Raw genomic sequence first — 16,394 nt, 5'->3', positions numbered from 1 at the left:
CTCAGGGAAGGCCACATTCCATAGAAGTGTGGTCTCTGCCAGCAGCTCAGACCCAGGTCTCGCAAGGATAGGGAGTTGAGACAGAAGATCATCTTCGTGGGTCAAAAGGCCCTCCAACTCTCCCTGGACCTGCACTGAGAGTTACCTGGCAGACGTGAGTCTTTCCTACAACCCTCAAAATACTACAGACCCTTCTTGCAAGTCATCAAAAAAGAGAGGGAAATCCCCAGAGTGAGCCCTGTGTCAGCTGTAAACTATTTCTGGCATGCTTGGTATCATCGGCATTGAGACAATCCTTGCCTGGTACCCATGGCTCATGAAGATCTGGAGTAGCAGGTGCTGTTGATGCACCTAAGGACCCAATGGGCACAGGCACTGAGTCCATGGCACTGAAGGACAAAGACAGGAGCCAGCACTCCACTAAGAAGATGCTGCTGAAATGTGCCATACCATCGTGGCACCATCATCAATGCCCCATCCAGCACCAGAGTGGTCGGTGTGGGCAAGATCTCTAACCCGCTCGGTATCAGCACTGGCACCGAGTCGGTCCGTACTGCTGGAATTCCGGCACTCGAGAGACCTCCACATATTCGACGTATTGGAGTCTCCTCTTCTCGGTACCAGGACCTCGGCTGGGAGTTTTCTCCGCTGCCCTGCCATGCACACCCGCTCTGTAATGCGGTCTCGAACGGCAAACCAGAGGAGGCAGTGTCTCATTACTTCTGTCATGCTTTCTATAGTGCCCACTACCAAGAGGGCCCCTCAGGATATCCTCAGATGGCCCACCACCACCACCACCTTGGTATGGCCAACCATGGGCACCACCACCCCAGTGGCCATACTGGGATCCTTGGGCTGCATATTGCCCCCATGCCTCTCGGGCTTTTGGCCTCACCCTTGACCATGGCATTCAGAGCCTTGGAACCGCCAGAAGAGATTGTAGAGGCGCAGGAGGGAAGCATTGAGGAAGAAGCGACTTTGAGGACCATATGTTCCATGAGGCTAGTCTCTTCCTCTGTCGCCTTCTTCAAGAATTTCCCTATCTCAGAAATCGGTAGAGCGGCGACATGGGCGTTCGTCCACACCTTCACAGAACATCATTCGATCACTGGGGACTCCGCCTCTGATCCCATGTATGGCTCCCTCACAATAGTGTCATCTGTTATTGACCCAACTCCGAAGCCCCAGACCTCTGGTAGGGGTACTACTAGGGAGTCACCTACAGTGGATCACCCAAAGGGATGTTACTGAAAGAAGTAGTTACTCACCTTGTGCAGTAATGATGGTTCTTCAAGATGTGTGACCCAAGGGTGCTCCACTGTAGTTGTGCTTGTGTCCCTGTGCTGCTGATTGGAGAACTTCAGTAGCCGTGTCCATAAGGCACTGTCTCACCTCATGCCCTGCCAGCGCATGCAGGGTAACCCCCCCCCCCTCAGTTCTTTCTCTACCGCAGAGTCATAGACAAGAAGTCCAAAGTAGAGGGCGGAAGGGTGGGTTGTGGAGCACCCATGGGGGGGAGAGGGGGCAGAGAGGTACATCTCGAAGAACCATCATGACTGCACAAGGTGAATAACTTTTTTTTTTTTTTTTTTTAAATAATGAATTTGGAGTTAGTTATTTGCCTTCTGGTTTTTGAGCCTTTAGGGTTCGCTTACTTTGCATTTTTAAAGTTTTCTCTGCAAATGTGAGGGCTAGAAACTCAAAAAAACCCCCACCAAAAAACAAACAAACAAAAAAACTCCCTAAAGATGAGATTTTCATTCAGCCTCTTGGTTCTAGCATCTGGGGCTTTAAGAAAAACTCCAAACATTGTGAGACTTGTGATGAAATCATGAGAGTTGGTAACAGTCTTCAACCTAAGTAGCTACGCTCTCATTTTAGTAGGAAAGAACTCATCTTCAAAAACATGTACAGCAGTCATTGGCCAAGGTTTTTAAAAACAGGAGCCCAAAGTGAAGTTTCTAAATTAATATTTAGGCACCTAAATAAATGGCCTGATATTAAAAAGTCCTAAGCACCACTAAGGTCAGTGGGAATTGTTGGGTTCTCAGAATTTCCCCAGATCCGAACTTTAGGTTCTACTTTTGAAAATGTGGGCCATTAGCTTTTTGCAAGTTAGTGAACCCTGTACTTAGACAATGTAAGTGAGGTGGTTGTTCTGTGGCACAGGCTGCCACAGTCTGATGAAGCAACTACTGTCAAGCAGCTATCCTTGTGTCAAAATTTAGGTTAAGATTTCATACTGTGCACATTATGTAATATCCTTTTTGTGTGCACATGCATATAATTGTTTTTTTTCCTCTAAATATAGTTGTTAGTTACTGCTCTGGGAGATTTCTGAGAGTGCGTGGTTTTCTGATAAATAGTTTTTGTACAAACCAGGAGGAACTGGCCTCTCCTTTCAAAATGAGTTTAGATGTAGTGCTTAGGTACTTTCCAAATGAGTAAAGCATGACATCTTATGTGGTGAGCCAGTGCAAATCCTGTACCCTGTCAAGTGTGTCTGTTATACAAACAAGGGCTGTAAAATATAAGATTTGGGGTATTTTGAAAAATGAGGATTACTGTAACCGTATATAAATAATGGTATGACCACAGATCAAAGGTTCATTTATTTTTCCTCCTGCTCAGGATTATATGTTTGCAAAGACCAATGTTGTTACAGTGATATGGGCTGACTGAAACAGCGAAAGGATGTAAATTCAGTTAAGGCATACCTAGGCCCTGTCTATGCTACAAAAAAATTCATATGCAGTTTTGAAGATCAGTTTCAAAAACCATTGCAGGTAACATAACTACGCAGGTGGATATGGATAGGGCATGACCTTTTGAAAACACACTCAGGATCTGCAAATTTTTGTATTATAGTCAGAGCCTTAGGCAATAATAAGTAAGGCTATGATTTGGTCACAGCAGTCATGGACTCTGTGACTTTACTGGACTGCTGTGACTTGTTGCGCTGTGGGTGATGGAGCTGTGGCTGTGCCCCCCCACCATGGTGAGGGGCTCAGCCTGTCAGTTCTTCCCTCTCCCCCATGAGATTCCATTCCTCTCCCCTACTTAGCCCTGCCCTGGTTAATTTTAGTAAAGTCACAGATAGGTCATGGGCAATAAACAAAAATTCACACTCTGTGACTTTTACTAAAGATAACCGTGACAAAATCTTAGCATTAATAATTAATAGACCAATAATATGGTTACAGTGGTGTTCTGTTATGACTACATTCTGTTCCAAAAGAGCCTTAACTCTGAAGATGCTTGCATTTTCTAGACTGCTTATAAAAGCTGTGTATGTACTATGTATGTACCCAAGGTGTGTGTGTATACTGTGGATGAGATCTTTGCCCTCACTCCAGCCACTTTATGCTGGAGAACCCAGTTTTCTCCTCCCCTGCTAAAAGCATCTGAGACTTCCTCTCCCCGGTGTAGGGAAAGGACTGCTCTCGCTTTTCACTGGTTGGTGAAATGAGGGTTTGCCACACAGGGAAATCTGAAGTAGGATTAGCAAAATGAGCTGATGACTGTCTGAGGACTCCCAGCTGTCCTGCATGAAGGAGCATGGGTCACCTCAGTGCTAGTTTCTATTGCCCATTTCTCTGCTCCCCCAAGCACCTTCATACTTCTATCTTCCTTCCAGACCCTCATGCTTGGAACACAATCCTGATTTAGACGATGAAGCCATTACTCTGTCCTCCTTTGCATCTTTGTGCCAGACCCACTTTATTCATAATACCTTTGGGAAAGTGCCAACTGATAATGGCAAGATGGATTGGCCAGTGAGGACTTCTAATAGCGAAATAATTTATTGGACCCTGGTGGACGCATGTTCCTATTCCTGTTTCCATTGCCCTTCCTTCTGTGTACTACTTCAGTGTTACAATCACTTGTTGCATCTTGTCTTTATTAGATTGTGGGATCTCCAGGGGACTGTTTCTTAGTCTGTGTTCACTCGGGCTTTGATCCTGATTGGGACTTCTAGGTGTTACCATAATATAGGTAATTAACAGCAATAGAAGATCTGATCCCCCTCTGAGGGAAAGTGTGATTAAAAAAGCCTCTTCTTCCCCATCCTCAGCTTCTTTTCCCCATTAGGAGCAGTAGGAAAGAAGAGATGGCAATTTTTGCTTTCGCTTTCCTCTCCCCTACAGGATCCACACTGCCAGCTCTCCGTTCCTTCCATGGATATTGGGAGAAGAAAGGGAGTCTGCCCTGCCAGCAAAATCTCCTTTTTAATGGAGTTAAAAAGAGAAGTTTAGCCCCATCTGTGGAGGAAGAAAATAGCTCCGTTAGGTTCCTTTCCTCTCTGGCATTCAACTTAAAAGCCCAATTCTAACTCTGAAGCCCCTGCTGACTGACAGTGTCACAGCAGGTGTTACCATTTATGTGTATTATGGTAGCACTTAGAGATCAATTGAGAACAAGGTCTCATTGTTCTAGGCACTGTACAAACGAACAAAACAATGTCTGTCTCAAAGAGCTTACAATCCAAATAAACAAGACAGACTAAGGGGAAAGTGATGCAACATACATGCAGAGTAAAGATGCTCAGCGAACATCATGTGTAAGGATACAGTTTTGTCACGGAGGTCACGACTCTAACAGACCTCCATGACTTCCGACTCGAACTAGGGCAGTCCGCCCCCCACAGCAGTGGGGCTGGGGCTTCTGTGATTTATTGTTCATTGCCCATGTCCTGCCTGTGAATTTTAATAAAAATTTCGGTGTCAAAGTCTTAGTCATGTGTCATACATTGGTGAATCCATAGGAAAGTCCAAACTAAACAGGACACAGATGTACCAAATTTCTTCCCCCTGCTATGGGCAGACTCCTCCTCCCATCACCTTCCTGTTGATTCTTGTCTTACTCACATGCCTGAGCCCCCAAACTTCTTACCAAATCAAGCAACTTAGTCTGCCCTAACAGGTAGCCAGGTGACAACAATCAGCTATATGTTGCACTAACTCTGCCTTAGGCTCACGGCTCATGGCCAGATTGTAGCTGGTCCCAACTCCAGGGTCGCAAGGAGTAGGCGTGCTTAACGGATCTCTGTCCCTTACATCTCTAAACAGTGTGGCTGGGGAACATAAGCCCTACTCCTTTCTAGTGCCCCATTGGACTAGCTGCTAGAAAGCATAGGTGCCGACACTGTGGGTGTTAAAAAAATTAGTGGGTGCTTAGCACCCATTGGCACCCAGCTCCCCACCTTCCTCCGAATGCTTCCTGCATGCCACAGTCAGCTGTTCCATGGAGTGCAGGAGGTGCTGGGTGGGAGGGGAGGAGTGGGGATAGGGCATGCTCGGGGGAGGGGGTGGAACTGGGCGGGAAGAGGTGGAGTGCGGGTGGACCGGGGTGGGAATATGTGGGGTGGGGGTAGGGCATGGGGCGAGGGGGGTTGAGCAACCCCAGGGCTCAGAGGAAGCCTGTGCTTGAAAGGGTTTGGAAGAACAGGGTAACATCACATCATGGGAGACTGGAAAGGATGGCTCACGGAATATGGAAATTGGAGTGGCGTAAGAATGGGGAGATTGAGATGGAGGAATGGATGAAGAAAATTCATCATAGAGAGACTGAGAAACAAGGAAAATATTGCATTGAATTGAAAGAGCAGAAAACTTGAGGAAATTGGCAAATTAAAAAAAAAAAGTGTTTATGAAATCTGATGCCAGGACTTCAGCGAAACATACGTTGGTGTTTGATTTAGATGTTGGGGACATGACCTGGCTGTGGATATAAGATGGGTACAGAAAAAACAACATTCTTGCACATAAAGGGGGAGATAACTTGCTGGTTTATGTGGTTTTTTGGGGGGTTTTTTTACATGATCAATGCTGACATTTGGCACGTTCGCATATGTTTTAATGTTTGTGTCTGGGAAAAACACATTGTCAAGTTACTTTTAAATTCAAATTTTTGTGTGTGAATAAAATTTCTTTTGAAATGTCTTAATCTTCTAAACCGCAGGAAATCTCATTATTTAAAAAAATGTCTAGAGAAAAAGGTGACTAGATCCCCATTTTTATTTGTTTTTCCATCCAGTCTCTGTCTTGATCAAGTCTAAGTGATGATGCTTATAAGCTCCATAAACTGCACACTCTTGCTTACTTTTGTTTGAATGGCCATCGGCCTGCTTGGAGCCATAACCTTCTTTCAGATAAATTACATGTTATGTCTCCATTATCCACTTTGTGCTCTGTCCCATCAGCATATGAGGCCAAGATCTGTAATGATGGCCAATATTGGTGAACTTCTCTTCCTGTTTTGGTGTACTTAAGCCACTCCCTAAGGAAACCCATATTGTTCCCTGGAGAATGTGCAATCACTTGTACTAACATTTAGTCTTTCTACACTATGCTTCACCAAAGTTCTTTGAGTATGGAGACTGAATACTAAAGAACTCTTATGACATTTATGCTATTTAAAACTTGCCACACACGCACAGTAAATGTTTCCTTTAAAAGGGGTGGAGAGGGGGCGGAAATCCCTACTCATTTAAAATAACTTATTTTCCAGATTGGACAAGAAAAAAAAAAAAAACTGTTGGTCCTCACTGCTGGCTAAATGCCTGTAAAATTTCACCACTATAATTTTTTCCAGTAATTCCAAAGACTATTTGTTCAGCTGGTTTTATTCACAGTAACATTTATTAGGGCTCTTTTATAAAGCTAGGTGGCTAAAATATATGTTTTATAATGCTGGGGTGATGTTCAAACAACTTTTCTCATTCATGATGTGACTCTTTTTTTTGGGTGGGGGAATAAATTGTACTGTGGGTGAACATACCCTGGAGGTATATTATTAGCAACTTTGTACTGTTGAGTCTCAGTGCAGATTGCTGGAAAATGGATAGAAACAGAGTAATTAGAGAATGCAGCAGGAATTCACCTTCTATTATTTCAGACAGGTTATGGACATTGAGCCCTTTCTAACAGGCCTGATGCTGTTTATGAATGTTTTGTGCTATTTTCAGAGATACACAAAGCTATTCGTGTTAGAGATGACAAGAGGAAAGACTCCCTTTGGTTGGTCCCCTGCCAGAGTTGACAAGCTATTGTGCGAAAAGGTGTAGGTGACAACTTGCTTACTCCTCAGTTTACTGCTGCCATGGAGATGGGCAAAGTATATTTCCTGTAAGCCAGAGCATTAATCAAATACCTAGTTTATTAGTTTGCAGAGTTTGAATCAGCTTCTAGGTGATAGGCCAAAGACTATGGAGAAACAGATCAGACTCTTTGGGCTATTTTTCTCCTTTGGTGTTCTACTCTGAAAATCCTTGTCTCAAACTCAAAATAGAAATGTTTTTAAATTAACATTTTTTCCACTTACGTCATTTAGGATTTTTTTTTTTGTTAATTTTTCTAGAAATAGAGACAATTGCATTGACAGCATGGTTCCCAGCTCTTATGTGCTAGGAGGTGCTTATCATAAACACATGTACTGTTCTGAGCATCTGGGCAGATATTATCCTTCCCTGTGAAGGAAGGAGCAGTGTTAGAGTTTACTAGATGCTTTGTCTCCAAAGAGCTGCACAATGTTGAATGCATTATTTGCTGTTAATGTATTGTTTGAGTGTTAAAGTTAATAATGGCATTGTTTTCAGAAGTGCTGAGTACCTACAGTTTCTGTGTTTTATTTATTTCCGTTTAAATAATTTTAAAAAAATGCCTGTACAATAGTCTAGGTGCCCTAACACAAAATTAATACTACCTCAAAACCACAGCATTAAAATAATCATTCAAGAAGGAACTCTGCTAGTCTGCCACTTACAATAAAAGCACCTTTCCACCCTTTTGTCATCCTGGGAATCATATCCTCAGCCTTCTCCAAAAACCCTTTTGAACAGATTTTTTAAAATGTTTTTTTACACAGTAAGCCTGTTTGTAGGATCAGACTTTTAAAAGATGCTATTCTTTTTATACTGTTATGACTATTTTATATGTATTGTGTTAAAAACCAGGGGGGAAAATTGACTTTACTTGTTTATCAGATTGTACAGCTAACCTGAATTTGTCAGTATTACTTACATTATAAGGGAGCAACATTTTGATGCATTTTGGTTGAGTATCAGAAGGGTCTTTGTCCCTGGTTACTTAATTGTTCAAGTCAATAGTAAATTCTCAAGGCATAAATATTGGAGTTTGTTCTCCTGTACAGCAAAGTGAGGATCATTTGTACAGAAATGGATAAGTATGAAATTGTTTTTTCCATGTATATTTTAAGTTAAAACATTGACATAACTGTCAAGCTAATGCATCCATTACACTAATGTGACTTAATATCATTTTGTAAGGCATTTCTGTGACATGAGCATTTCTAAGACTTTTTATTGCATTTACCGAAACCAGTTTTTTTCATGAAGTAACCGTAAGTTGCATACCAAACACTTTCTTACTTTGTCTTGTAGAACCTCTGCAGAATATATTGTAGGGTGGCCTAGACAGAGACAGGGTATCCACCTCAAGGATATCCTTGTTGAGTCATACAACTGATCATTCTTACCTTAATGTGTATAACATTTGAAGTATGTCATAGGGCAGTCCCACTTGGAGTGCCCACTTGCAGCAGGCCACAGCAGGACAACTGTGCCGCCTAATTTCCCCTCTCAGGTAACTCAATAACTCCATGCAAGGCTTATCTTCTAGTCCATCAACATGGTTTGTTACGAAAACATAGTTCAAAACAGTCCATAATAAAGGCCTCACAGATGTAGTCTGTTTCTCACCCTAGTGTAAGCAGTCATCAGTACTCAAGTTATCTCATCTCTTGATGCCCCATGTGTCACAAATTGTCACCGTAAACCATGCCTAGACTCTCTCAGTGCTCTCATGTGCTTATACCAGGACAGCCATCCCAGCCCTTCCAACTGGAGTGCAACCCCAGTCTTCCCAGCAGGAACCCCTAAAGCCTCTCGGCTGCGAAGCATCCTGCCAGGAGAGTATCCTTCACTCCCCCAGCCCTCTTAAGGATTCCTCTGGGTCTGGCTCTCTCACCCTGGAGATGTCAGCAGGTAAGACCCTCTGCTGCTCCCGTCTTCAGGCTTTTGGCTCTTGGATGTGGTTCTCTTGCTTAGAACCAGCAGGCAGCTCCCACTGCTGCTCCTCTTGCCCTCACTCTTCTCCATCCCTCTGGCCTTGGTTCTCTGGCTTGGGGACACCAACTAGCATTTCCCTCTTGTTGATCTTTTGCCCTCAGACTTCTCCCAAGAACCATTTTCTGCTTTCTTCTGGGACTCCTCCAATCCCCCTGGTCTCTGGCACCTCTCACCTGCCCTTCCTGATTGAACCAGTCTTCTCTGATTCACTGGGCCCTTGATAGCCACCTGTCTGCTGCCCTGCATTTTAATTGGCCAAACGGGAACACCTGTCCAGGCACCGGTGAGCTGGACCTACTTTGTTTACCATGGCCAGCCGCTGTGTGACAATGCGCTTTAAATGCTCTTTGGAATTTGATATTTTTTAGAAAATGTGAGATTTTTAACCTAAACTTGGCATTTTGTAAAACTGCTAATTTTTCTCTAAGATGCGTAATAGGTTTGAGGAAGAGATTACATTTTTTCCCAAGACAGAGCTAGCAGATGGTGATAAGCAAGCAGACGAGGTTCTGAAATAGTCACCACCTGGGAATTTTAGTCATCTTCATTCTGGAAGTTACAAGCCAGTGTAAGCCTCCTTCCTCTTAAAGATGTTCTACTTTTACTGATATTTTGCTTCAGTGGGTTGACTGCATCTCAAAAAAGAAAATAGTGTTTGCTGTTCCTGTTGCTATCTTCTCTATCTCTGCAACAGATGTTGAAAGCATGTTTCTTCTTCATTAGGTCTTTTAATAAAGCTATCTTGAATTTACATATGGTTTAAATTTGCTGGGGCACTCTGTTTAAATATAGGTTTCAGAGAAGCAGCCGTGTTAGTCTGTATTCGCAAAAAGAAAGGGAGTACTTGTTGCATCCGATGAAGTGAGCTGTAGCTCACGAAAGCTTATGCTCAAATAAATTGGTTCGTCTCTAAGGTGCCACAAGTCCTCCTGTTCTGTTTAAATATGATTCAAACATAGCTTTTGTTAAATCTGGTTACAGCATAGTTTAAAGGGACAAAACCATGTTAGGACTTTTTTTTTTTTCTCAACCATGTATTAAAAACAGTTGCAAAACTACTTCAATCCATCCACAATAGCTCTTTAAACTGTGTTAGAATCTGGTTTAGTGTGAACTCTATTTTAAACACAGGTATTTAAGCATAAATACTTAGAGGACCTTGATATAGTGCCTTTCATCTTAAGTATCTTAAATTGTATTTCATCTCCTCTGTTCCCCTCCCACAGTTGAACTGCATTTACCTCTGCGGTGGAGTAAGGCAGCTGGTAACTACCCAGAGCTACACTGTACAACAGCTTAGAGCAGAAAATGAAGTAAATCCTATCCAAATGAAGCTGCAAGAGGAGTTTGGAATTTAGCCAAGAAGCTGGAGTCAGCTGTCTTTGACATAGCTGGCCCTGAGTAGATCCTAGATGGGGTGGCTGGCGTGGTCCTGAAAAAAGGCATTATTGCTTCTGAAATCTCAGAGGATGTTCGGGGATAAACATCTTGTCTTCCCAAGAGAGTTCTGATATGTGGCTCTACTCCATTATTCCTACGGCTGTTTATGTATTGAAGGCCAATGGGAGCATTAGCGAGACTATTCAGGCTGAAGCATGATCAGCAGGTGGATGACAAGTATGTCTTGTTTTCTTCAGCTCTAAATGGCATGGTGTGTTAGCTTTCCTAGGATCTTGATGATCCTCTGAAAGTTTTATAGCTGATTCAGAACACAGCTACCTACCTGGAACACCAGTTCTCCGGAAACTTCATAGGCTTCCTGTCTGCTTACAAATGCAATTCAAAGTGTTGACTTTGTCCTGTGAAAACCTTTGGGTCCCGGTTGTCTGAGGGAGTCCTGGTCTTACTGTGTACCACCTCAGTAGTTGAGATTAAGAGAGGTGTTGAGTTAAATTGAATGATAAATACAAAACACATGAGGGCTAGAAGAAGCAGATAAAACATATCAACAAATGGGCAAGGGTGCTGATTTATTTGTATTTAGCCCTTCCTCATCCTTGTTGAAAAAAAACCTTTGCCTGTTCATTTGTTGTAACTTCGGAAATCCACACTTTGAGTGAAGAATAATAGCATCCTGTATCCCCTCTATATCCCCTAATGCCAGCCTCCTTCATGTTCTCCCCTCTCCTTTCTGCCCATTGTCTGGGCTTAGTGATGATGAACACAGTCCATTGCGAGGAAAAAAGTTCTGCTGACATCACCTCACATCTTGCCACAGAGTTCTCTGCTGGGGTGGTGTTAGCAGAGCACCCCAGAATACTGAGTCTTGAAGTTAATGTCCAGTAGAGATGAATGGGACATTTCATTCACCCCCCTCCCCCGCCCACCTTACACCCTGCCTTTAGAGCTGTTGTTTCTGGCTGTGTGCAGACTCAGGCAGACACCTCTCAATTGAAAGAAACTTATTTTTATTTTACATAAAAACTGAGGCGCTGATATCTCATGATTTGGGGGGGTCTGGAGCTGTTTCTTTCTGGTTCTCGGTGCAAGGATGATGCAGAGGGGCTGACGTGTCTGATCTGCCCCCTACTCTGCTTTATTGCTCCTGCTATTAGCTAGGGGCTTATTAGAATTCATCCCTGCAAGGAGGAAGTTCCTGGAGTACCTTCTCCCTGTGGTGGGTGGTGAAGGTACCTGCGACTGTTCCCTGGTTGTGGTTCCCCTAACTCTTTCCATGGAAAGAGGTCAGTTCCCCACCTCTTGGATTTTCTTTCCCATTTGGGGAACCAAACGTGCAAAGTCAGAGCTCTTATGACCAGTGCAACCGTTGTGTCCCTTGGGGCTGGTAGTCTGTCTCCACTTCCTCCCTCAGGAATCTTTCTGAGGGTAAGATCACTGAGCAACCACATTGTCCAGCACCAAAGCACCCTAAAGAAGTAACTGAGAGGCCACTATTTCCTGGAGGTTCCATTGTCCATTTAGAAGAGGATGTCTCTGAATCAGGGCAGAAGGAGGAGGAATAGATCACTAGATGACTTCTTGGTCAATTCTTTGTTTCTTCCTCTTTATAATTTCCATGAGATGATGATGCATTAAGTTCAGGTCTTGGTTGTGTGAGTTGCAGCAGGCCAGGAAAAGGCATCCAAACTCTTTGACATCTCGGGGGCAAAACATAAGAGTGTGTGTTTGTCTATTAATGAAAGGTTGACCAAGAAGAGCTTGGAGCACAACCAGGTTTTAGTGTCATCTTCTACCAGGATACTTAACTGTGTCAAGTCCTGCAGTAGGAGACTTGCTTTCCCCCCCATGCCTCCTATTCCAGGAACTTTGGTCTTAGCTGCCTCAGAACAACATAATAAAAGGAACAGAAAAATTAAATAAAAGCATCCCACTTCTAAAGCATCCATTGTAGTGTTCAACCAAAACTCTGATTGGCATACAAAAAAAGAGTTAATCTTGACAAAGGTGGTTTTCCTCGCTCTTTTTATTTGTAGGAAGAGAGAAGAAACATCTTAACATACTTTAACAGATTGCTGATTGGGAATAATATCCCTACATGATATCAAGGGAAAGGATATTTGGAACAGCCAAAATTGTGGGTGGCTTCTCTGTTTAAAAAAGCCTCTTTCTGAGGGTGGAAGATCCTTCTAATTTTAAGAACACAAACCACTGTGAGCTCCAAGGAACACCCATCCACTGTGGAAGAGAAACTGAAATACCAGACTGTTTGGTTATTTATATTGTGCCCATAATCATAATGTCATGGTGCTGAACTTTAAGGCCTAAATGCTACTGATCCGTAGTGGTCTTTAAAGTTCATAGCTTGTTATATCAGTGCTTGGTGTCATCTTTACCTATGTGTCAGAAAGTGGATGTGTGGTTGCTTTGTGTGTTTAGTTTTTGTTTTTGGGTAGTTGTCATTTATGCTATAAAGGGAGTCCTGTGACATTAGAGGTAATGGTGATCTTACTTCATCTGGCAAACACCTACAATCCATGTTAGCCGAAATATATTCATAGACTAGAATATTGTAGAGCTTTATGTCAAAAAGGAACTAGTGGATGTACCATATGACCTGCTATACGTAACCCTGTCTTGGCTCATGAACAAGATGTTGGGGGGAATTCCAGACATTTCTAGAGTGTTAGAGCTCTCCTATTTTCATGTGCTAACTTTTTTTCCCCGCATAAAAGAGGCTCTTTCATGGGGACACATTGCAGTCTATAGTCTGTTGGCCTAAAAATATAAAGGAAAATAAATGTTTTTTTTTAAGGAAAAAGCTTGTAAGTCTAAAATGACACTTCATTTTCTATAGTCTGTTTGGGTTCTGGTAGTTTAATTTGAAATAAGAATTATGTGATATGAAATAAAATAAAATGATATATTGTTTTGTTGCTTCATAGCACATATGGAAAAATCAGGCCAGTATATCTGTGCTATAAGGCTCTGATAAAGAAGAGCATACCTATTTAGAGCAGCACTTAGTACATATTTACATCCTTCAAGGGAATTTAAGAATAAGATTAAACTTAAGCACATGTTTAAGTGCTGCCCTGAATAGGGATGGATTTAAGCACATACTTCAGTACTTTCCTGAATGGGGGCTTAAGAAGTTTGACTGCTATTTATATATGTTTAATAGTCCTTTGTGATAACTTCTTATAAGTCTTTTTGTCTTGTTTTGTTGAAAGGTACCAGGTTTAAAGATTTTTTTTTCCTACATATTTTTAGCTTGCTTTCTATGGACTTGATGCTGCAATCCAATCAGCACAGGCTGACCTTCAGTGGTTCTCCATATGGGCTCTGGGGTCCACCTTCTTGGGTCACATTTCAGTGCCAATGTCCATATCTTGTTTTCATCTTTAATATTTGCCTTTTGAGGGTCTAATTTATCATTTTATTAGGTTCAGAAAGTTAAAGTCAATTCAGATGCAGCAATGACTTACTGGGAAAAAAATGTAAATATCCTGGTAAATTGCTTTGGTATTAAAAACAAAGTTTTTCCACAGTTTAGATTATACATTTGTGGGTTAAATTTTAACATTCAGAAGGTGATTGGTGGCAGTATCCTAAAGTAATCAGTATCCACAATCCTAAAGTAGACATTGTAAAATTCTTTTGTCTACAAGAATATCTCTGTGCAAGGATAAAGAATATTCTGCTGAAGTACTTGTTACATGAAAATATAGGGGGGAAATCTGTCGTTGAAAACATTGGTGTATTATCCGTATGTACTTGGGTTGCAGCTCTATTTTCCAAGTCTGCTTTAAGCTGTTTCTCATCCAGCAAAAGGTGACTTGAGATATTTGAATTGTAAGGGAAAAGAAATATAGACTACTATTTCTTTAAGGCAGAAACTAAATGGGGAGGGGAGAGAGTGATGTTTTGTCTGCTGACATTTGTGGCCTTTTGGCCGTGTTTCATACTCTTTTTTTGCTTGCGTAAGAGGTAGACTGTCTTTACTGTAGCTACTGTTGCCATGGAGAGATAGCGGGGGAGGATTCCTAGGATCCCATAGCCTGTGAGAGATTGTTTTAGAATTGCACTCTGAATGTAATGTGATGTGGCAGGGTAATTCAGGTGTGCTGTGGCACAGATAAAGGGGGATGACCTGTCATCTGTCTGGTAATGTGACTATTAAAATACTTCTTATAGGCATAATATTAAAATAAAAATAAAGTGGTGCTTGTGAATTAGCTTTGAGAGTAAAGAGGATTATGTTTATTTGCATGTTGGCTGTGTTTTTAAGATGTGACAGCACCTTCTACAAGGTTGGTTTACACTATTTGGCAGGCTTTAATGAAAAGGGGATTTACACATATTTATACATGGTGATAACATCTGCTAAGGGTCTGGCTGTCATGTAGCAGAATTGTATTTGTTTTAACTTTAATCTGCAGATTTGATTGTTAATTTCCTTTATTTTCTTATTTAATCATACAGCAAAAGCTGTGTTATGGTGCTGACAAATATATATCCTAAAAATGTTATGCTGTAGGATAACATGTAACCGGCAATAAATTTGTAACTGACTGATGTTAGCAAACATTAGCTCAGTGCTACAGGCAAATTATCTAGCAGTCTAGGCGAAAAAACAAGTCATTGATGGATATTTTAACGTGAGTGGAAGGAATGACGGGAGGCAGGTATATATGTCTACTTAGGTAAGTTTTCTTTTAGTTATTTTTAATAATTGATGTTTTACCCCAATACTCACTGGGCATCAGAGTGAGAGAGACTGTTATTAATCTGGTCTTTTAAAGCTTTTGAGTATTTGTATTTCCCTGCTTTTAATTCCTAGAAACAGGTGATCATTTATTGATTACTGTCATTGTAGTCTCTTCCTTTGCTGCTGCCAGGAAAAATCATCACTGTGGGCAGAAACTTCATAGATAATGGGACTTGATTTTAACTTTGAAAAAGGTGATTTACTGTCTAGAAGTAGGTGGGAGAAATACTTCATTCTGAAAATATTTTCTTTGGGAATATACTTCAAAGAGAAAGAGAGGGCCCTAACCAGGTTACTAATATTTTGCAACTTATTTTTCTGGTAATATGATGTTCAGAGAAAAATCTAAGTAAATGTAACATACTTAAGTTGTTTTTGCAAAAGCTAGGTGAGAAATGGGTTAGAATGTAAGGGAGTATATTACTGGGAAATGAGCTTGCATTACACCCACAGAGCATTTACTGTACATTAGTTATAACCCTGTTGTTTTTGTTGTCTGAAGTTAATTGAGTAATTTCTTCCATGACAGAAACTGCAGGCTAAGCATATTTAGTTTGAGAGGCAGTCTCTTGAATCTAGGCAGCTTTTTCTCTTATAATAGCGAACTCTTATGAGTCACATTTTATACACCATGGGTATGAATTCTTGAAATATACCAGTGGGGGTTAATTCACTGTTATATAAACAGCCAATAACAGCATTTCATTATATTAGAATTGCTCTAAAATTGTTATTAGTTGCCAGGCTGTTGCTTGCAAAAAAAAATAAAAAATTGTGGTACACACGAATAAAGGAATTCTGCCTTTGTAAAACTTGTAGAGTGAAGAAGAGAAAAGTAGACTAATGGAATGTCAAAATATATAAATGTCTTTTGTATAAATAGGGAAAGCCTGACTTTTTAAAAGTGACATGGGTTTTAACATTCTGTTTGAAGGTCAAGGTAAAATCTTTATTTCCAAGTTCCATTGAGACAACCTACCACAGCATTTTTTGTGCAAGCTGGATATTTATTATATGAAAACATCTGAAAAAGCATTTTTTGCTTTAATTATTATTTTCTCGTTTCTGCTTTTTGTGTGTGTCTATTTTCTAAAGATGTTAGAGGCTAGAGTATGCTGCATTTGAAAAATGGTGTAA

At 41.3% G+C, this 16,394-nt stretch overlaps 1 protein-coding gene across 20 annotated transcripts in view; it reads left to right on the top strand.

The window, feature by feature from the left end:
* HIVEP1 (HIVEP zinc finger 1) overlaps nucleotides 1-16,394 on the top strand; it is a 187,235-nt gene that overhangs the window by 44,846 nt on the left and 125,995 nt on the right. For 2 of the 20 annotated variants that reach the window (XM_073332051.2, XM_073332047.2), the window contains exon 1: nucleotides 13,843-14,653. The exons of 17 other annotated variants lie outside the window; for them this stretch is intronic. In XM_073332051.2, coding sequence (XP_073188152.2) covers nucleotides 14,635-14,653 — 19 coding nt within the window. In that variant the 5' untranslated portion in view covers nucleotides 13,843-14,634. Of the gene's footprint in view, nucleotides 1-13,841; nucleotides 14,654-16,394 lie in introns of those variants that run through there. One more of the 20 variants, XM_078851618.1, reaches the window with a different exon arrangement.

Source organism: Lepidochelys kempii, chromosome 2 (assembly GCF_965140285.1).
Source record: "Lepidochelys kempii isolate rLepKem1 chromosome 2, rLepKem1.hap1, whole genome shotgun sequence".
NCBI lineage: Eukaryota > Metazoa > Chordata > Testudines > Cheloniidae > Lepidochelys > Lepidochelys kempii.
This window is presented reverse-complemented; position numbering and strand designations above follow the sequence as displayed.